The 23,320-nt window shown below is 42.4% G+C and overlaps 1 protein-coding gene across 1 annotated transcript; it reads left to right on the top strand.

Moving 5' to 3' along the window:
• Positions 1–5,439: 5,439 nt before the first annotated feature.
• LRIT1 (leucine rich repeat, Ig-like and transmembrane domains 1) lies at positions 5,440–15,972 on the top strand. Its single transcript, XM_009479439.2, has 4 exons — positions 5,440–5,561; positions 8,137–8,603; positions 12,214–12,519; positions 14,987–15,972. The coding sequence occupies exons 1-4, from the start codon at positions 5,440–5,442 to the stop codon at positions 15,970–15,972; spliced, it is 1,881 nt and encodes a 626-aa protein (XP_009477714.2).
• The last annotated feature ends 7,348 nt before the right edge of the window (positions 15,973–23,320 follow it).

Here is a 23,320-nt window from a genome sequence, read left to right as displayed (position 1 = left end):
GTCAAATGCTGCATTCATAAGGGAGGCCTATGCATTTATCTCCCCCTTGGGTTAGAGCTCTCTACGCACTTCTGCTGTTCTGTACTGGCTATAACAACCGAGGTAAATGTAAGCACAAAAGGAATACCACTGATAGATTTTTAACGCTCCATGCCAAAAACTGTTTGGGTGTCTTTTATTTCTTCAGCATGCCTAGAGGTCTATTAATGCCTTCATTCCTATAGGTCTGGAGGAGCTGCCTTCATCAGCATTAAGTGCAAGATCCAATTTAGAATGACGTAATGCATTAACGTGCTCTCGACTTGCATCAGTAGGAAGGATTTTCCACTTTACAAGATGTGTCCTGCCAGAAGCTTCTTGGAGATGCATTTACCTAATGAAATTGATTTAGTGTCCAGCTTTTGTTCCCTGCTAATAAAACCTTTCAGACAAAATCATGATAATAAGGTATTTTATGGCTTTCATTTATGATAAAATATGCTGTTTTATTTGCTTTATGCCATATATCTCTAAGTATAGGGGGAAAAGAAGTAAAAATAAATTCTGTCCAATGGCCATAGTAAAAATAAGTGACTTAGTGGAGCATGCTGAGTTTGTCACTCAAGTTTTGCTTTCCACCTTGTGAGTAGAATCTGCTGATAAAACATTTCTGGGTTCAAAAAGTCTATATGGGAAAAAATAGAAACTATAATGTCAAGTAATTAAGTTAATCTTATTAAGAACAAACAAAAAAAATTTCTCTAAATTATACCCCATTTAGGAAGGATAGGAAAGATTGCCATGTGCTGAACTTTGCTGACATTAGACTTTGACCCCATTTGCTTTGCATTTACTTACACCAAAAATATAAATAGGGGATCTGGCTATTCTCAGAGAATGCAAAACAAATTCTTACACTTCTGCTGAATGACACTTGCTGGCTGCTTCTTTGTATGTTTTTTTCTCCAGCTGGTATTTTTAGCTTGATGCAGAGAAGAAACTCTTTACTTCCTAAATAAGCAGCAAGGAGCACTATTTTTATGATTTAGAGTGCAGAATTGTGCCCATTGAAGTGAAGGGCCTAACTCCCACTAGTTTGATTATGGAAAGGAGTTGGCTGTCATGAAAAAAATGTTTTTACTCTGCACTGGTACCTCTGGCACTTGCAAAAGGTGATACTGATTTTTAAAATCTCATCTAAATATCACCTGCATTTACAAGGAAGTTAGCTAATGAGTGTTCATTTTAAATTAAGTAGCATAATGTGTGAGTAACTTTATGGTAGTCGGGAGGAGATCTTCTTGCGTGCTCACCCATGCTGCCTTGCGCGTGCTTGCAGTTTCTGTCATGCAATCCCAAGTGTAAGTACTGGCATCTACCCTTACGGTTTTAGGCATCTTGTTTCATTGCCGTTGTTCTACCCGTCCTCTCTCTTCTCTTCTGCCTGCTCCTTTCTGTTACATCTATGAAGACTGTGCACCAGGGGAACACATCTGCTCCCTGTGCACCAAGGCCTTCCTCCTTCTCCTTTTCCTCCTCCTCCTCCAGCTCCTTATGTCCAATGCCTACCTGAGCTGGTTTCCTCACCTCCTGATAAACTCCTGTCGAGTTTCCTTATGGCGAGGCCAGTCCCACTCTCTTGGCCATTCAGATCAAGCCTAACATGGGTGTATCTGTGGCTTGATGCTTAACCCATCATTTGCATCATTTGGTGGTGATGTACCAATGAAGGATTGTAACAGATTATAGCAAATGGGAAGGAAAACCTTAAACATGTAAGTGCTGATAAAACAGAACTGGGTTATTATTTGACTGGTTCTTTTCCCTCCCTTTTCCACATGTCTCTGACTCACTTGCAGATACACTGCAAGGTGAGAAACATGTTAATGTTACCACTTGTATTTATCTTGTTTTATTAATCTCTCAGCCTACCACCAGGTCTTTCTCTTCCTTGTTCAGAAATGAGTCTGTCATGTTGACTAAATAGCAGCTTTCTTGACAAAGTGCATAGCATTAGCAGCTGCCAAGGCATGCTTTATTGATTGCCGTTGGTTTTTATAAATTAAGTTTACTTCTACGGCTCCCGGCATTTAGTTGTAACTTAGACATTTCATTTGTGAGGCAAAGTTGAGGTTCACAAAAGCAAATATAACCATACAGTTACTGGCTACTTTCTACAAGTTTATTATTCCAGAGCTCCAATGGAGGGAAACCACTTTGTCAGATGCATTGAAAAAAAACAGAGGCAAGAGGTTAATTATGTTGAATTGCTTTTTCAAGTAGATTTAACTTCAGTGGGGAGAGAGATGTTTCAGTCAATGTTGCGAGTACTGAGCTGAGGCAGAGTCTGGGCAGCAAAGCAAGTTGACCAATAAGCGCACTAAAAAAAACTAGTGAACTTGGTCTTAGCTTGGAGATCATTAAGGGAAATGATAAATCATTAAAACTAGAAATGGGACCTAATGGAAGTCGATGAGAGAACAACTATGGATATTTAATGAGCAGCACTGCATCATGTTCTCATCTTTTCAGAAATAAATAATGAGATACTTGAATTTCTCTTTGAACAACAATAAATGTAGGATGTGAAAAGAGCATGGGGAAAAACAATCCTTTGGGCCATCCTCTCAGTCAGTGATTTCTACAAGCCTTAATTAATTATCGGAGTTTCTTGTGAAACAAGCTTATGCGAAACTATGGCACCATAAAATGTCTGTTTAATAGTTAGCCCCAAACCACATCTAGATTACCTTGAAACTCTGGGAGTTCATTACCCAGAATTATTGAAAAATTGTCAGTGTAATTTCATTCTGCTGAAGAACGCAGGATGAATTCTGCATGAAAACAGCTATACACCAGAAATCCTGGTAAGCCATCTTTGTTAGAAACAATGCTTTATACTGTTGCTGTAACATACTCATTAACCTTCACATAGTTTGTACATAGGAATAGGTATGTCATTGCTGCACTTTTGACTGGTTACTTCTGATTAAATATTTGAAAGGAAACGCAAAATCAACGGGTCCACAACAGGGAAGAATGTTGGAGGAGAGGTGGGAGGTGAACTCTGGAGCTCGAGCTACTTCAGCCAGTTTATCCCATAGGGATCCAACTTGCACAGGCGGATCCTCAGCCTGGGCAGGAGAGCAGGAGGCAGTAGGGAAGCAGTGGAGATGTGAGGGTAGTTACACCATCTAGCCTCCTGCATCCAGCTTAGCTGGGGAACTGGGCTGTCTTCATTCCCTCTGTTGCCAACAGGAAAAGAGACCAGCTTCAGCAACAGGCAACTCAGGTTGCCCATGTTACGCTTATTTTGGAACATCCTGTTCATCTTGACAGCTACCTTGGGCTAGTCTTTTGTTAGGGATTTGAGATGGCTGCACAAGCATGGAAGAGATTTGAGTTTTGAGGAGTAACATCCACAGCAGCTCTTCAAAACACGTCTGTCTCTCATAGCACTCTCAGGTGGAAGCTTTGCACATTGAATGCTCTGTGGTGGTTTTTGTTTGTTTGTTTTTAAAAATCTTTTCTTCTAACATCCCAAATGTCTTTTGGGCTAGATCGTTCATATTTCTTCCTTGGCTTTATGGCAGATCATATGATTTGATTCTTCTACGCAACTCTGCAGAAAGGCAGCTGTAGATACAACCAGGCTTTTAAAAAGGTGTGGAGCTGTCGTTCCCTCCTAGTGAAATCTGAATTTAGATGGTTTTCTACGAGAGGAGGACAGAAGAGCCGTGGCATCTTCAAACACTGACAGAAGAGACTGTGATGGGCACTTTTTCTGATCAATATGACTATAATTAAGATCCAAGAAAACCTGATTTTTAGAGAAGTCTTTGTGTTTGTAATTCCTTTCCCTTCTTCTCTGACCTTAGGTAAAGAAAAGGGAAGCTGGGAAGTGACCAGTACTAAAAGGCCAACGGGATGCTGGGTGGTTTCTGCCTCAGTCAGCCACATGTGATCCTGCACTCCCATTTCTTCGGGTGAAGCAGATGGCAGGGTTCCTATTGAGTTAACAGGGTCCAGGATTTTAGTAGAATTGCTTATGTTTTACGCTGGAGTGAGGACTCTCCCCTGTAACACTGCTGGGCACTGAAGCTTTCCTGAGCTCCAGAACTGGAAAAGAAATTTTTCCTAAAGCGTCTCTGAAAGAGCAGTGTCTGGTTAATTGCTTTATTGCTAGCTGTTCAGCTCCATTCAGTTACTCCTCATTTCTGTTAACTTTTAACTTGTGTTTTCTGTTTTGTGTCTGACACACGGGTCTATTTTTCTGCCAAAGCTATAATGCAGTATGCCTGGGAAGTGGGGGAGTAGCAATCTGATCAGGTTGAAAGTAATCATCTATTAGTTTCTCCAAAGCTTTTTACTTTTAAGGGAGTGTTGCACATTTGCGGTGTGAGTGATTTATATACTTTCACACCCAAAAGAAAATAATAGTCTTTATAAACTTGAGATGTCCTTGCTAGTATGAATATAATTCTGCTCCTGTCTCAAGTAGCAACTTCTTAAGCTTTATGTTTGTGCATATTTGGGCTCTACTTATCTCACATGTGTTGTGTCCTTTGGAGTCAGATGAAGACTGCTGAAAACATAGGTGGTGTCCATCAGCTTTGTGCAATTATGGCTACCTTTGCTAATAGATGGGAAACAACTGTCTTGAAGGGGAGTGGACAAAAATAATTTGACACTCAGTCCTGGGCTGTCCTTAAGACAGAGATGAGCATTTCTTAGCATTCTTGAAGCTGTCCCATGGCCCTGCATCAGGCGGTGCTCTCAAAAATGGTCCCTCATCTGGGCTTTGCTGTATCTGCACGTCAGAGCACAGCGCTCAGTCCTGCAGGCATGTGCTAGCCCTGACATAAACTGAAATATGTGCATATTTACTGGGTTATTAATTGATTATTAATATCAGGCATGTTACCAACAGTTCAATAATTGCTTGATCAAACTAGGAGGTTTTAAAAGAAAATAAAGCCTTTTAGTAGTATCCCTGTACATTTCTAGTATTCTTATATAGGACACTTATGTTCCATTAGCACAAGAAACTGGTTTTAAATATTCCAAATTCCCTGTGAGGAAGTAAATTATTGCTAATTCCTGGTCACACAACAGTTATCTTGCCTGTGATGCAGGTCCCCAAAAAGTATGTTTGCTTTTTTCTTGCACAAGAGCCACAGATTGCCCGAGGAGGGTATTTTGATGGGGCTCCCTGAGAGAAGAAATGCTGTCAGTACGGTTCCAGGAAGCAATAAGCACCTTCATGAAAATAACTCAAGTCCCCATCCTTAATCCCTGTCTATCCTTTTTCATCTGATGGACTCAGCAAGGGCTGGAAGATCACAGTGCGGCTGAAAACGAAAGGGAGTTAACAAGATGTGACCAGTCAATGGATAAAACAATAGGCTAAACCCTCCGCGTTGTCTAGTGCCCAGGTGTCCTTCCCCTGCACAGGTAGCCATGCGGATCATGGTGAGTTTGCTCTGCTGCTTGACGCTCGGAGGGCTGCAACGGGCGGGCGGCTCGTGCCCATCGCAGTGCAGCTGCGCCTTCCACAGCCTCAGCGAAGGGACGAAAGCCAGGTATGCCGATGCTCTCCCCAGGGGGGTTGCCGCTCTTTCTCTGGGTGTCGGGGATTTTACGTCTTCTCCTCTGTAAGGATGCTTGGAGGAGAAAATATTGCGTCCAGACTTTGTGTCCATTATTTTTCCAGTCGCTTTGCGCTCTAGCTTTATTTGCAGAGGATTAGCTTCTGAAAACACAGTAAGCTGATTTCAGAGAAAGCGTTTGGGTATCTCCTCTGTGAGAACAGAAGTGACATAATTACCGCTGGTGCAATGGCAAAAAGGGAGTAAAATTTAAACAACATTTTCTTTTTTTTATCTTTATGCTGAAAATGCTAGTTTTAAAAGGCTTTATTCTGCTCTGCTGGTTTGTTTCTAAAGCGTAACTAGATTTGGTTTATGTTGTGGTACCAAAAACTGCAATTCCATTTACCTAAAAAATCCTTCAGTTGGAGATTTTAGGGAAAGCAATAGACTCTAGATGAGAATGAACCAAAAAGAAAGAGATAATAATAATAATAAAATAAAATAAGAAAATTTTCAGACTGGAAACTTTCAGTTAAAAAAGAAGACAAGACCAGGCATCCATTTTTGAATGCAACGCCATTGTACAGACGTTTCTTTGGAAGACTGTAATAAAAAAGCCTTTCTGAAGGGTAACCACAAAGTAATGATCTGACTTAATGAAATACAGGCCACATTTTTATAAGGTGTGATTCACAGTAGAGGAGGTTTTGTGACAGAGATACAGTATTTGCAAAATACTTTGGAAGAAATTTTTTCTAGACAAGACCACAGTACTGAAATGAAAGGCTGTCCCCTATGCTTTGGATTCCCATGAAAGAGAGCTACTTTCTTATCTCTTTTATGGTGTTATAGATTTAATACCAGAAACTTTCCCAGTAAGAAGGGTGGTAGAAACACAAGTAGTCTGCAGTTGTTAAAAGGGAGTGCAATAGCGGGAGATCCAATTATGGCTCCATAAATGTCACGGTTCCCAGGGGAATTTCTTCTCAGTGACTGGAAAAAGCTGTAGTGTGTTTTGGTAAGATACATAATAAAGCAAATATCCATTAGTCCCTTAAGGAGCATAACGGCACTGTTTGTTCTGCATTATGATTCATATTTCTTACTAGTAGGAGGAGATTATCCCATAGATTAAATGTTTAGTGCTCACTGACATAGTTTAGGAACACTAGGAGAAGCACACTGTTTTACTGCCATAGTCTCTCTGTTATCAAACATTTTATGCCATGCCTACCAAAAAAAAAAAAAGTTTTACTGAAAGAGAATTGCTGGGTTTTTCTTATTTGATAGATTTTTCTCTTCCTCAAAACCTCAACATTCAGGTGAGGGTGGGCAGGATTTAATGCCACAGTTGAAGTGCTGGATGAGAGTAATGTACTATGCATTAATTATAAAGTAACAATTTAACTGTAGGCTCAAATAACATTTAACTCTGGGAACCTTGCGTGAGCAGTTCAGTGATGTTACTTGTTTCTGTTGGTAGTAGAGGAATAATTGCTTTCAGCCAAAACCAATCTGGTTTTGGCAGCTTTGTAATATTCTGTTTATCAGCCAGGCAGTGTGATAAGAAAATGTTACTTGACTGATCACACTACATTTCTTGCGGTATCTTGTTTAGCATGTGGAGTGGGACATGCCTATCTAACCCATTACCTTCCGCAAGGTGGCTTTGTATTTTGTTAAGGACTTGCCTTTCTTTCCTTGCTGATAGGTAAATTAAAGTGCAGTCTGAGACCTGTTTTGTCTCCCTTCATTCCTCATGGCTATCTACAATCCCACATCCTGGCAAAGTCAAAATCATAATTTTTGTACGAAGGCTACAAAAATGCAGCATAGGGTTTTCATTGACCTCTAGAGGTTAGAAATGGGAAGGAACAATTAAGACACATAAATCTGCCTTGCATTTTCCAAATGCCTAGCATTTTCCAAAGAGTTAATTTTCTGCATTTTCATAACTGTACATGCCTGCGGTGCAGTGACTGCTACCATCTGTACACACCTTCTAGACTATTTCATAGTAAAGCAGAGCTTGCTGTAGTGCATTCCAGTGAGTTAGCTCACTTTCTTATCCTCATTTCATGAACAAAAGATCCTGTGCCACATTTAATCTGTATTACTTCCTGCCATCCCACACGTCAGTAAGGCTTCTTTTCTTAAGTCTTTTATTGTTCAATTTGTGGATCGTTTTAACATGCACTAGCATCCTCTCTTGTGCGTGAATATTGTCACTGATGTCTACCATAAGTACTTTAAAAAAATGGAAAGGAAAAAAAAAAAGCGGGAACACTATATGGGCCAGACTCAGACTCGCACCACTCCAGGAGAGGCACAACACTGCAATCTCTGCAGTCAAAAGGTACATATGAATTACTGCAAGCTGATGTACTTCTGGTGAAACGATTCTATGATTCTGTTTCTATGATGTAGAGATCAGCAACAAGTAAGAAATGTCAAGAAGAAAACTTGTAAAAGAAGAAAGGCAAATATGAACCCTGCATTAAAATAAAGTTTCAAAACCTTTTCAAAACACAAGAAAGTCACATCTGTGTGTGTGTTTGCCCACCAGGACAGTGCTGTGTAATGACCCGGAGATGACCCTCACCCCCGTCAACATCCCTGTAGATACGTCCAAGCTTCGGATAGAAAAGACAGCCATCCGCAGGGTGCCAGGAGAGGCTTTCCATGCGCTCCACAACCTGGAGTACCTCTGGATGCCCTATAACTCCCTGGCCAGCCTCAGCGGGATCACCTTCAAGGGCCTCCGTCGCTTGCAGGAGCTGAGGCTGGATGGGAACGACTTAATATCATTCCCCTGGGAAACTCTGGCTGACATGCCACAGCTAAGGCTTCTAGATTTACACAACAACGAACTTACCTCAATCCCTCCAGATGCTGCTCGTTATATCAAGAATATCACATACCTGGACCTGTCTAGCAATAAGCTGATGACTCTTCCTCAGGCTCTTATTGCCACCTGGGCCAGCCTTCAGGCCGTTCCTTACTTCCCCAACGATAACTCCAAGATCATCCTAGGTAAGAGAAGTGCCTGTCATTTTGTAGGGGGCACAAATGTCAAGAGCTCTGCATCTTATTGCAGCATTTTCACCCACTGTGGTTACCACAGCAAGTACTCTGCTAATTTAATACCCCATATAAAGTATGCAACTTCATTTACATATTAACAAATTCACCCCAGGCTCCCCACACCCAGCTTATTACACCATAAACTTCATCACTTGCTTGAAGTAACACAAAACTGGTGACTCTTGCTCAAGCCCTTTTTATTTATTGACACTGCCATTTTTGATGCAAATACAAATATGAGCATCATTCATGTGCTCTTTTCTAATAACAGTTACTATGGAATCAATCTATTTTAAGCAGCATTAAATAAAAAGATGTATATTTATGATGTCCAAATTAAAGAGGAATAAAGCCATCACTGAGCATAAAATCTGGGTCAGGACTGCCAGTTTGTCTCTTTCCAGAGCCTTGTTTATCTGTTCACACAGAATTAAACTCCAGTCTCCCCAAAGCCACCAGGATAGTGCTGCCTTCAAGAGCAGTTATAAAGTTAAAAGAATCCACATTTTTGGTGACAATTCTGGGCTCCTCAGAAGTATGGCTTTGGGGCAATTGTCTGGTTTTGCGTCAGAGGGCATATTACAGATGACTGTCTTGAATCCTCCCAGTTGCAGTATCCCCAGATGAGGTTTTGAGCACATTTACTAGTTCAGGGGATTACTACTCAGCCTTTTAGCCATCATGCACTGGTTCAAATCCACGGCAGGTTGACAACGGTTCAGAGTTGTTGCCATGTGCTGTCTTTGCTTGCTGTGAGCTGACCCTGCTCCACTGACTGTGTTTGATCTGTGGGGTGTGTGCATCTGCATGTACTGCCTCTACAGCCACGGCTGGGAGTTCAGGCACTTGCTGGTAATCTCAGCAGAGACATTGCAAGTTTTCTCTCACTCTGGGAAGTATCCGCTGCTCTTTGTTCTCTGGATAAATTTTGGGGGTAAAGTTTTTAAAACCAGGTTGCAGTGGAAAGAGACACAAGACTTTAAAAAGATTCAAATTGCCACCTACAAAGCTTTTAGTACCCTTAGCAGATGATGTTCAAGGTTTCATTAGCATCAGGAGAGGAGCCGGTATTTCATGCTCTTTTGCCAGATGCTGTATCAAGTTCTTTAAGCCAAAGCTGGCTGTTTGCAATTGCCCGTTTCATTTGTGGCTTGACAAGACACTGCCTAGATCATACTCTTTTCTTTCTTTATGTTTTAAAGTCAAATTACTTGTAAAAATGTTATTCCATTCAATACAGATTAGGAGAGTATTTTGTCGAGAAGAACAGATCATGCCTTGATGCTTGTGGCCATCCTGAGTGTTTACGTAGCCAGCTGTGCACAGGTTGCTTGTGCCAGGATCCTAAAAAATTCATGTAGGCAAATGAGTATAACGCTAAGATTAATATGGTAATGTATAGACACTCCAGTTCCTAGGTCCTATCCTGCTGACACCCATAGGGACCACATGTATGAAACACATGTCCCTTGCAGGAGCAGAATGGGAGAACACAGCTGCATGTTTCCATTTCACTCCGCCCATGAGTGTTTCTCATGGAGGCATAAAACAATCCATGAATAATAAAAAGTCAGCCCAGTCCCTTCCTTTGTCTACAGTGCATCATTGTGACTCCTCTTCAGAGCCCTTGCTTGTAGACTACTTCAAGAAGTACTTCCAGCAGTAGCTTGCTGGCTGATAGTCTGTGCCAAGACTGCAAGATTTTGCACATGAGGATTGGCCACGTAAGCCCATAGGACTGCGCTGTGCAGGGCAGCAAAGGGCTCACTGGGGCTTTGGGGGTGCCGCAGCATCAACTGGGGCTGGGGCACCTGCCAGGGAATCTGGAATAAATTGTTATCTAGTGCATGAAGTCAGAAGTAAGCTGCTAGCAAAAATGCCACAGAACAACAAAGCCAAGCTGAACTTTCATTCTTTATTTAGTCCCCTTAACGTCAATATATTAATTTATAAGAAGTGCCCTCCTGCCAAGGCGCACCACTTTCAGACCCCCTTCCAAGCCCAGGGAAGCTGGTATGCAATGGTCTCAGCAAGAGATTTTTCAGCAGAATCTTTAAAACAGTTTATTTGAGGCCCCAGGGGCTTTTGACCGACCCTGTGTTTCTGCTGACTCTAGCAAGTTCAGGCAGCCCCTTGATGCTCATGGAGTCTTGTGGTGCACCCTCTGTGCTCGTGTCAGAACTTGGTTCTTGCTGGAAAGCCGCTGCTTGCATGACTACTGCTGCAGCGTGCCAGGGGCCAGCAAGAGTGGGCACCACAGGGTGGGCAGCTGTTGTTTCCTCCCACTGGGAATCGCAGGAGTATTAGTACTCTGTACTTGCAGGCAGTTGCCAGCCCCAAGCCATGTCCTTGGGCTGCCTGCGGAAAAGAGGAGGTGAAGCCCCCTTGGAGGGAGCAGAGCTCACTCCCATGGCAGGGAGGAGGACTGGTACACCAGTCTTAGGTACTCCTGGCTTAGGCTTCAAATGCGTGCCTGGGGTTAGATGGTATAAATATCTCCAGTGCCAATTCTGCTAGCTAAAGTTGTTAGAGACCATAAACTGTCCGTAGGACAGGTGAATGTGAATATTTGTAAGTAGGATGACATATATTTAATCAGAATGCGGCAACTACTGTTCCTGCGTTGCAGTAGTTCCAATTTTGCTTTTTCACTACCATCTTCACAGGTCTAATTTTAGTAGAGCAATGCCTCATTTTTGCAGAATTTGAGTTCAATAAGTGCACACTGAGCAGAAAAAAGAAAAAGAGAAACATTCTGGGACTCTGAAACAGGAGTGTATTCTTCAATATACCCCTTTCTATGTGTATATTCTTAATATAGTTATTGTCTATTTATATCCTTTTATATACCATAGCATGTATAGTCTTCAATTTACTCCTTAAAATAGTTCTTTCATCTTATCAAGCATAAATTAGCATTTCAGGAAAAACAACTGATTACTAAAATAATGAAAAAAACCGTAGAATAACAGGGCTGGAAGAGAACTCTTACAGTCAAGTAGGATCACCTACACCTGTTGCAGGCCTGACAGTTGGCCTGATAATCTGGCTAATATTTTAATAATGTCCAGTGAGAAGAATTTCCTAGCCTGTCTAAGGAGGAGACTCCATAGTCTCTTCATACCAAAAAAGTGCACACCCCCAAAACAAACCATCCCTCCCCCACAGCTACTTGTTTTTTCCATCCTGGAACCAAATGTGTTTATAATAACTTGTTGTTTTGCTTCTTTACATGCATGAATACAGATATTTTCATGATATGAATAATCTTGCTTTGAACTCAAATAATATGATTTCATCTCCAGATTTTGAGATAACTGAGCAAGCCAGATATTTTCCCTTCTACTAACTGACAACTATGGGATCAATCAGCCGTAGCCAACAGCAGTGGGGGGCTGTCGGGACACACCCACCCCTGCATAACCTGCATATGTACGGACAGTCCTTACCGGGGCAGATTAGAGCCTATCACAGTTTGTCCTGCTGAAAAATAGAAACAAAAGTGGAAGAAACAAAAGGTGCTGTTGGAATGACTTAGCGCTCTGGTTTATTTTGACAGGCTTGCAAGACAATCCTTGGGTATGTGACTGCAGTCTGTATGAAATGGTCCATTTCCTAAATTTCCAGTCTCCTAACATAGCATTCATTGAGCCCAGGCTGAAATGCTTCACCCCCCGGAGCCTTGCAGGAGTCTTCTTCAGCCAAGTCGAGCTAAGGAAGTGTCAAAGCCCTGTTGTACACACGTCTGTAGCCAAAGTAAAGACCATCCTGGGCAGCACCGTGCTACTGCGATGTGGGACAACCGGGGTGCCCATTCCTGAGCTCAGCTGGAGAAGGGCTGATGGTGCTCAACTAAACGGCACAGGTGGGTTTGGTTTAAGCTTTTCTCGTACACATGGACTGTGAGGGAGACCTGCACCTTTATTTTCTATGGACTGTACAGCAAATGGAAGCTTCTATGACAATAGATCCTTCCTACTGATAAAAGACCCCAAAAAAGGAAGTGGTGCAAAATTAAGATTCACTGTAATTCACAATAATATCGTGTGTAATTTACTATAGCATTGTGATTTTCTATAGATTATAAAATTACTTGCATGTTGATATAAATATCAGATAAATGTATACTATCATGTGTAAAAAGTTGGTTTTGCTTTGTTTCATAACAATTGTGGTGGTGGTGAGATGCATTGAGGGGTTTTCAGCAAACCTGTTGGAGCTGAAGAAATGAAATATGTCCAGCTGTAGCAAGAGGCTTTTTTAGGTTAGTTATTTAGTTACTCAGTCACTGAAAAGGCTTCCCACTGAATTATTTTATGGATCTTTGAGAGTAACGATGAGCTACTATTTATCAGTTACTAAACATCTCTGGCAGAGAGATGTCTGACATGAATTCAACTGGGATTCAAATCTGCTGTGGTAAAGAAAGAAAAGATTGCAAACATGCAACATAACTGATATATTAAAAGAGAAAAGAGCCACTAAACTGCTGAAGGATACAATACTTCAGTGACAGTGCTTTCAAGAAATGGCTCATTTCTGGTGGATTGACAAGGTCTCTTGGGAAAATGCTCTGTGGGACAAACACTGACCAGGTTCCTCTTCTGTGCTCCCCATCTTGTGGGGGAAGCCTTCAAACAACCACTGCTTTTGTGACCAATCATGTTTTCATTTCCATTCACAAGGGTGATTGGACTCCAAATTGCAATATTAGTCCTTTAATGTGTGGGGAATTTAGGGAAGAAACCTTTGCTGCACTCAAGGCAGTTGCCCTTAGCTTTTTGCCCCAGAGGTTTTAGATCAGGACCTGAACCTTCATCCCTCCAACCTCCCCAGAATGCTACTGCCTCCGAGGCCTGGCCCTGACTTTCATAGAGGGTCTAAACTCAGCAGATAGCTTGCTAAGTATAGGGTCTGATCTTCAAAGGGTTACTGGGCTCCTTAGTGCACAGAAACAGGGGAGAGAGCATTTTCCTTTCACAGCAGTAGAACCACTTATAATAAATATCATTTTTTGGGATCTGCACAAGTCATTGCTCTATTGTACATGATGTGCAGGATATAGCAGAGCTGCTCCTCATAATGATAATGTCTACCCATCCTGCTGTGAACATCCCTCCTATACTTGAAAGAGAACCACAACAAAAAATAAAACAGAGAATGCTTTCCTGAAAGCGTATGTTGAGTTTACTTTGAGCTACAACTGAGAATGATGTATTTTTTGCCCCATTAAATCAGCCTTTAGCACCTTTCAATAAAAAGTTGGCTGAAAATATACGTTATTTCTCAGCAATGGCAGCTTCTGTGCCAGTGCTATAATATGACTGTTTGAAATGCTAGTGTTCTGAATAGAAGGGAGTGAGAAACAGCCCACAGACTGTATGTATGGCGAAGTGCCTTAGGAAGACCGGTAGCTTTATGTTTTTTAATATACCCATTCAGTAAATAATTAAACTGAAAAAGTAACTTCTGCTGCCATTGTATTTCACTGCCATTGGAACATGCCCTGGTTGCCAGAAGTTTGCATCCTGTCTTACCTTTGCCTCTCACAACATCTCCCTGGTTTACCTTTCAACAAGAAAGGGTGGAGATAGTATGTGCTCATCCTCAGGAGGCTGGTTAAATAATGAAATAATGCTTTACCCTTCTGCATGATCCCAGCTCCTTTTTTCTGCACAAACAGAAAAAGGCAAAAAAAGCTAGTTTTAGGCTCCTGGTAAACCAAGTGAGAAAATCAACGCTCAGCTGTGTACATATTGTTCAGTGGTAAGTGATCAGACTTCCCTGTGTTTGGCTCAATATAAAAGCCTGCACTAATTTGGCAGTAAAAGGGATATTATTTTTCAGCTATTTTTCTCCATATACTCTAGACTAGTCCACATATGGTTTTTAGAAGAAAATCTCCACTGTTTGTATTATCTGTGACTCAGAGTACTGCATCTAATGTTCAACTGGGTTGTGTTACCACCTACTCCTTCCACTCTTTTAAGTATTGTACCTATAGAAGGGCTTTTAAGCTTTCTTCTTTTTTTTTTAATAGAAGAACCTTTCCTGTTTTGTTCTCAAACTGGATGTCAATTGGGAGGAAATAGCATCAAATGCTTCACATATATTCAGTCTGAAGCAGTGTAAATCCCAGCATAACCTAATTTTAGTGTTAATATCCTTTTCTTGGATTTACTTTGATTTTGTAATGTTCTTGGTGGCAAAAAAGATGATGATTCTACTGTATTGAGCAGACATTTGGCTGATTGAATCTTAATATTTTACAAAACATATTATTAATTCTATTGATTATTGCCTATTTATTTTACATTTTTCCTTCTTCACAGTTCACCAAGAGATTTCCAGTGACGGGATGAGCTGGTCTATTCTGGGCCTGCCTGTAGTTTCTTACCTCGACTCTGGAGAGTACATCTGTAAAGCAAAGAATTTTCTGGGGGCAACAGAGGCATTCATATCTCTCATCATCACGGACTCAGAAAGCACGGATGACCCCAACTCCAACACCAAAGGCGCATGGAGCGGGAAGGCAAGTGGGATGGAAGCAGCTGCCTACAATGACAAGCTAGTGGCAAGGTACGTTATCACCACCTCCACCGTGCCGACCCTGCGGGCTGGAGCGGGCACCGGAGAGGGCGTCCTCCTCCCAGATGTGGCGCAAGACAGCAACCCCAGAAACCTGCTGGTGAGCCCACCTACCAGTCAGCAGGAGCCAGAGCGAATCGTGAGGTCCGTCAGGGTGATAGGAGACACTGACCAGAGTATCACCCTGGCCTGGAAGGCGCCTCTGGCAAAGAACACGACAGTGTTCAGTGTCCTCTATGCTGTCTTTGGAGAGAGAGACATGCGGCGGATCAACGTGGAGCCGGGGAAGACCAAGGTCACCATTTATGGGCTGCTGCCAAAGACCAAATACATCATGTGCGTCTGCGTGAAAGGGCTGATCCCCAGGAAAGAGCAATGCATCATATTTTCCACAGACGAAGTTGCCAGTGCAGGAGGGACCCAGAAGCTCATCAATGTGGTTGTCATCAGCGTGGCCTGTGTCATTGCTGTTCCTCTGACGCTGGTGGTCTGCTGCGGAGCACTGAAAAGGCGCTGCAAAAAATGCTTTGTGCGGAAACCCAAGGAAATTCAGGAGTCCTATGTCACCTTTGAAAGCCTGTCTCCTGGGGCCAAGGTGAAAGGCGTGGAAGGAGAATACTTGACTAGACATACCCCCGATGAGTCAAACAGGCTGCTGTCAGCCCGATCCAGCGTGGACTCAGAAGCAATACCAAAGGTAGAGGGGCAACCTAACGAATACTTTTGCTGATTGTCGGCTTGCTAGGTGGAAAGCATGTGGCTGTATATATGACTCTGCTCCAGCACTGCAGGCCATCCTGTCAATGCTTCTGTCTCTGACATGTTCTGGAGGAGGATGCAAGAGGCTAGACAGTGCCCAAGCTTTACAGAAGCATGTTGCTCATCCCGCTTGGGGTTTGCTGGTTTGTACCCAGTCAAAAGCTTCTGTGATAATGGCCTCGTTCTCCTGGACCACTTTTACTTTCGTAAAATGAAGTGTGCACACTGAGTGTGAGGACACCAAGCAACATTTCTGAGTGCACTCTGCTTGGTGGTGTTTCGTACCTGCTCTGCAATATGCTAAGTATTTTATTCTAAGCTCTTTTGGTGTTCTTTTGGTTGACAAACAGGGGTGTGTTTAGTAATTTTAATATAAATATCTGTGAAGGTGAAGATTGAGAGTGTCACCTTTTACATCCCCCATGTTTGCATGAAACATGCAGCTTGATGCTTAACAGATTACTAAATGCAGATGTACAGCAACCCTTTCTAGTATGTCCAACAAAATAATAATAGCTCTATGCTCTGAATTCAGAGAAATGTGCAAGGGAGATAGAAATCAAGAGATGAAACCAAATCCGCTCCTAAAAATACATAATAGAGAGCATTTTGTGATTGCATTTTGGCCCTAAACACTGTTCTTAAAATTTTCTTGAACAACAGTACCGGACAGGTCTTTCAGTATCAGGCCTAGCTGGCATTTTCTAGCTGTATTGTAATTAGCAGGGTATGTTTTATACCAGCTGTGATAGTTAAAAATCATACAATCTCCTACTCTGCAAATTGTGTGTGGCATTGTAATGCTTTGTGCTTTTTTCATAGTGAAAACCCTACATTAGACAATTCTGCAAAAATCTGCCAGACCTGCCCTGTCATTGCTGTCAGCTCTCCTGACAAAACTGGTGGTGAAGACCAGAGGACTCAGCCAGGCACTTGTGGTTTGGTCATGAAAATATCTTGCTCTGTGCAGAGCAGGGGTATGTGATGCGGTGGTAGACTGCTGGCCAGGCACACATCAGCCATACTTCCACCATGGCATCAGTGGTGGCAGAGGCTCAGTGCAGATTTCTGGGTTTCAAACATTTTACAAGTTCAAGAATGCTGAAAAAAACTGTCTAATATTCATCTAAATGTACTGTCAGAGCCAGGGTGAGCTAATCAGTTACTTAAGTCCTGCAGCTCCACTGGAATTTGGATCTAAGTGCTTATCACAAAGCACTTCCCAGCTGTATAATTTTCCACTCCAGTCCCTCATTGTAGTAATACTGTGTATAATGTTTTTCTCTTTGTAATAAATATTCTGCATGAAGAAAATTATATATGTTCTGCCAAATGTTGAATGGGAAGAATCTAGCCAAGTTGAAATGGTAACTGATAAAGCTTGCTGAATTGTTTTGAAATGTGTATTTGTAAATTTATTGGAAGGATCTCCACTCACACTCTGGATGTATATGTAGAGCGTGGGTTAACAAAATTCACTGGTTGGAATGGAGCCCTGTATGGATTTTGCAAGTCCTCCTTGTACAGAAGGGTTTCAGTTATGTCAGATTACTTGGTCTGATGGAAAAAGCAAGTCATTTGATCCCAACATAAATACTAGCAACAGGGGATATATTACAATAGTTTCTGATAGGACTCTCTGTATTCCTTACATTAACAATAAAGAACTTCTCTTGTATTGGAAGAATTTGTCAATCCCTGTATAAAATAATGCATGCTACTTCTATCACTGGACTGCGTAGATTTTTAGGTTTACAACTAACATTTTGCAAAATTATGTCTTTTAATACAACAAATTAATTGATGAAATATGTATTATGTAATAGATCTATTATTTATACAGTTGCATTTCCCAGGATGATTTCTAGAGTCTCTCTCTCCAAGGTAGAACAAAAATATTCTTCCAGTAGCAGTTTTTGGGATGAATTGCAAGGATTGCTGTATTATTGAGCCTGATTCCTGCCCACATCTGCAGCAGTATCACTGGGCTGTGCAGAAATCAGCCTGACATGGCCCTGGATGGATAGGCTAGCCCTGAGGGATCAGGGCTGTCCTAAAGCTCTCCTGCGGTGAACGAAGTGGACCTACTGCCCAAAGACTTTCCGGTAAGTCAGGTTTGCAGGAGCTGGCTGGGAACGAGAGGTATTTACCTTTCGGCTGCCTGGGTAATTTGCCACATCGAGCCCTGGCGAGGAGCAGCTCTCGCCCGCTCTGTCGGTGCGTGCTCCGGCACATGGTCTCTGAGTTGGGAATGGAAAAGGCACCAGCTGGGCCAGCGCTGTTGCTCTTTTCTTGCGGGGAGGGGAGGATGGAGGGGTCATCCTGTGACATTCACTGTGGATGTGTTAAGTAATTTTACAGACGCTATTTAGGACAAGAGGAAATGGGCTTAAGCTGCGCCAGGGGAGGTTTAGACTGGAAATTAGGAAAAATTTCTTTACGGAAAGGGTGGTCAGGCATTGGAACAGGCTGCCCAGAGAGGTGGTGGAGTCACCATCCCTGGAGGCGTTTAAAAAACGGGTAGATGTGGCACTTCGGGATATGGTTTAGTCTGGTCTACCCTTGATTAGTCTAGAGTGGGCTTGGTAGTGTAGGTTAATGGTTGGACTGGATGATCTTAAAGGTCTTTTCCAACCTAGATGATTCTATGATTCTATGATTCTATGATTCTATGAATATTTTTTGCACTTTGAATAAATAGTGATCCCAAGTAGAACAAACATGATTTTTCTTTTCTATTGCCTATGGCTATTCTCACTGTCTCATAGGTCAGGCATCACAGTTCAGCGTCTCAACTGCTGCTGCTCCAAAACAAGCCTCTCTGTGCCGCGCTGGTGATTCACACAAGCAAGACAGGCAATAGATAGAAAGTTGTATAAGCTCTGTGTCGTCTGGTGTCGGGCAGAAGAGAAGCCCTATACTTGCTGAACTGTGGGTGAAATTTTAAACTATTAAGTAAACTTATTTTCTGCTGAATGTGACTTTCAAGACTCTGGGTCAGATTTTTAGCCGTATGAGGCATGTAAAGAGGCAGGTAAATACCTCACTGGATTTTCTGTTGCTGTTTTAACCAAAGGGATATTAGGCACCGAGTTTCAGCAGGGTTAGCTCAGGCAAGCTTCCCTCCCTGGTCATAAGACATGTGAATGGAGCTGGCTCAGAGTTCAGGCAAGGAGACTGTTCATCCCTGGAAACAATTTCTTACTGGGTTAAAGTCAATCCTTGGAGTGATGTGCTGGAAGAACCAAAATGAACACCTGAATATCTTTTGGAATTACTGTATTAGTAGGGGTTTTTTTTTTTTTTGTGACACTTTGTTCAGTTTTCTTTTTCCTTGGAAAATGTTTCCTCTGTCAATAATCTCTTTGTGTCAGGTTTTGACCAATTTGTTGCCTTTTGGGGTTCATTTCAAATATGTTGGCACTGTCAAGCAATATATTTTGGAATCTTTTGGAGTACAATGTTCCCTACTTTTACTATTAAACCATTTCAAAATTTCTTCTCAGATGAGTGTTGGACCACTTCAATAATAGTTAGGAATTAAGTAACTGTCCACCTGCATTAGGCAGGACACTTGCACCTGGGCTGAACGCTTTGGAGAGCAGTACGAGCTACTCCTCAATGGACACTTCATGGGATATGCAAAAAAGACAAGCTCCTCCTTCCACAGCAACTTTTTATACTTATTTTGGAAATCGGATTAGTGTAAAATTGAAAAATTAAGGATAAGGTTTTAAAAAAGAAGGTAATTGTGTTTTAAAAATTAATCCAAATAGCTCTGTACTGTACTGAAAATTTGTTATTACTTCTTTTTCTTAAAAGGATCTGTAGAAAAGCAGCTATCAAAATGGAGGAACTGAGCAGAATATAAATGAAATAAAGTGCTCAAAGTGATTAAAAAGGAGTACTGCAAGTAGCTGAAGTGCAAGAAGAAATGTAAAAAAACACGTTGAGGCTTTGAAATATGTTTTTCCAGACATCTTAAAAAGTGTCCAGATTGTCTGGTGAGTAGATCCAGACAATGGCTAATATTGGCTCTGAATTATAAAGTATCTGCAAATATTTTTAATGGCACATATGTATAAAAATTCCACAAATGCAAAATAATGTTTAGGCTGACAAGCACTTTATTTCTACAATGTGATTTAAACATGTTGGAAGGCTATAATTGAGTTGTGTGGTCACTTTTGCATTTATTTCTGTGTGCCCAGAAAGAATACACTAAAAGGTCTTTAAATGATTAAAAAATGCAGGACACAAAAATGCTCATGTGCACATATATAAATATGTGAAAAAAAAAAAATGAAGAACCCAAAAATGTCAAGAAAGACAGTAAAACATTTTTCAATATATTTTAAAAAATGAATGGACATTGAAGAATGACTTTGAAAGCATTCCAATGGTAAAATAAAATCTGAAGGTTAAAAAGCTCCTGACAAAGGTGACATCAAAGTCCCCCAATGTCAGAGTGTTCTGGGACTGTCTGAAAAGGTTTGGGATGTATTTACTCAATAGTCAGTGCTACAGTACTGTGGCTTAGTGGCGCTTCACCAGCTTTCAAGTCCACGAACAGGAGATGCAAATTGTTGCCCAAAAAAGAGCAAAAGAATTGCCCCCCATTTTACTTTCCTGTTAATCAAAATTAAAAAGAAAGCATTTAGCAATTGCCAGCAAAGGTTCAAACTGATGAGGAAGAAGTGTGTACACCCCAGAGAGCAGGAGCAGGACCTTCTCCGAGGTGGCAGCGAGCCTTGGAGCAGTGCCCACGCTTCCCAAGGGCCGGGGGCTGCTGGCGGTGATGTGGGGCTGCTGCGACTGTAGTTGCACCCCACAGGAGCGTGTTGGCCCTTGGCTCCTGTTTCGGTATTGGAGATGGACTCTGCTCCTGCCCTGAGGTGCCCTGAGCAAGAGATGAAGCCTTCCCTTTCCTCTGGAGGGTGTAAGGGGGCGGGTGGTGCCCCTTTGCCAGCTCTCTGTGGGACTTGCTGCGGTGGAGCTGGAGCTGCCGTGCCCCAGGGGACCCTGCCAGGGGTGTTGGGTTACTCAAACAAATTGGGGAAAGACTGGCAAGTTTGTACAGCTGCTGGCAAGTTTGTACAGCTGCTGTTCTGGCTGAAGGCTTGTGAAGGAAAAGTCTTATTTACCTCTTTTCATGTCACCCGCCTCTTTTTCAAAGCTGCTTTTTCAAGCCTGTACCATTTGGCGTTACATGCATCGCATCCAAAATACCCAACTGCAGCCTTCACCTCGTATGTCCTCCCCAGCAGGGATTTCTAACGCTGATAGCCCTGGCAGAGGGACTGTCATTGTAAAGCATCAGCCTGGACTTGATTTCCTACAGATCTGTGTGTGCCCGTCATTTCAAGATGGAGTTTGACTCCCTTGCCATTGCTGGGCGCACGCAATGGGCGTCATTTTGGCGTTTGCTTTGGCAATCAGCGCAGTCTCTTAAACTCCACTTCCCATAGATTAGCAGACAATGTCTCTATGGAGATTTATTTTGACAGCTTGGGTTTTAGACAGCTTGTTCTGCATTTTGGCTTTGGCCAGGATGCCACATGACATTAAAGAGCAGCTGAACTGAGTGGACATCTGCTGTCACAAAAAGTGGCCATTAAATTTACAGGCAGGCATAAACTGGGCTGAATTAAAAAGGCAACAAAATCCCACTCCAGTAGGGAACATAAACATAATGGCTGTGCTGTGGCTAACCCTGTTTAGGGGACCTTTTTTTTTAAAAAAAAAAAACCCTTTACTTTTTTCCCCGTTTCTTTTCTTTCCCTGCCTCTCTCCACCCTAGAGAGTGGGTAGATTCTCTACCCACTAATTAATCTGATTTTGATAAGTAATTCACCACTAGTTTCTCAGGTTAATACTGAACCTTCTGACTACACTTGGGGTTTGGGAATTTTTAGAGAAATGGCCTCTCAAGCAGCAAATAAATATCAGCCTAAAAACAGCTGGAGCATTGGCCCATGGTACTGACACCACTCTTTGAAAGGCCACTTTGCAGCCTTGCAGAAGACAGGTGGGACTGGGGGCAGAGCTCATGTGGGAGAAAGAAAACAACTGCAATTCTTTATTGCAGACAAGCCAATGACCTGGGTGGACTTCAGCCATTTCTCCCATCACCTCTAATGCTGAACACCATCAAGACATTCCCTTCTGCCTCTGCTGAAAGCTTGTCTCTCCCAGACCCTGCAGCTCACACATGGGCAAACCCCAGGTTTGCTCCTGACTCCCAGCTATTTTCTAACTGTGTTGTATGTTGTTTACTACTGTTATTACCAAGCAATAATAGCAAGCATTATAATAAAGTGTAAAATTATTATTATAAAATAATAATTACTATAATAATATTGTTTTATTAGGGAATCTTTCCATGGCAGACTACAGAAGAGGCCCAAAGGCACTGGTGAGTGTGGCATTTGTCTCTCCAAGGCCAATGCAGGGTGGGCACGGGGTCCCTGAGGCCCTCTGCTTCAGCAGCTGAGGGGTGACAGGGAAGGACACAGCCTCCCATTGCAGCTGCCAGGGTTGCTCCTGCAGCACTCCCTCTTTAGGCAGCCAGCCCCGCTGACCGGTGTCCCCTGTGCTGCTTAAGCTTCACTGAAAGGGCATAAGGAGTGTCTGCCTCAGCTCGCAGGGTTGTGCTGGTCCCACCCTCATTGCAACAGCAACAGCTTCACCAAGAAACGTCCCCAGCAGCCACCACAGTCAGGTGGGGAATTTACAGCTGCTGCATCTGCTGTGCTACAGACCAGCAGCCTTTCTCCTTCACTCATGGCTTACTGACATGTTAAAATGTAGGGCAGCTGTTGAAATATCAAGTACTGCACCATGGGCAAATATGAAACATTTCAGTTTTTTTTTTTAAAAAAAAAAAATCCCCTATGCTCGTGGTCAGATACTGGGCATAGTGAGCAACAGCAGCCCAACAGGCCCACTACTTGGTGGCCCGCTGCTTGTACACAGGAGGCAATCACAAAGTGCTGCAACAGTCCCCAGGGGTTTCCCCACCAGTTCATTTTGCTGCTTCACCTTGAAATCAAAGCACCTGTTGATTTAAAAGCTGCAGAATCAAGCCTACGTCTTCTGTAGGCTTACTGCGGCTACGCTATTGCACACACCCTGACAGCCACATATAGGTCTAAGCCGTCACACTATAAATATTTTTCTATCCCGGTCCCGTAGGTTAGAGGTTAAGTAGGTTCAGGCTAATCTTGATTTGTGACCCAGCTTCACACACGTACTGGCAGTGAGGCTAAGCCCTTCTCCGGCGGCTTCCACGGGCTGTAATGAAGCCCATACACACTAGA

The sequence above is a fragment of the Pelecanus crispus genome, chromosome 10, assembly GCF_030463565.1.
Source record: "Pelecanus crispus isolate bPelCri1 chromosome 10, bPelCri1.pri, whole genome shotgun sequence".
Classification (NCBI taxonomy): domain Eukaryota; kingdom Metazoa; phylum Chordata; class Aves; order Pelecaniformes; family Pelecanidae; genus Pelecanus; species Pelecanus crispus.
This window is presented reverse-complemented; position numbering and strand designations above follow the sequence as displayed.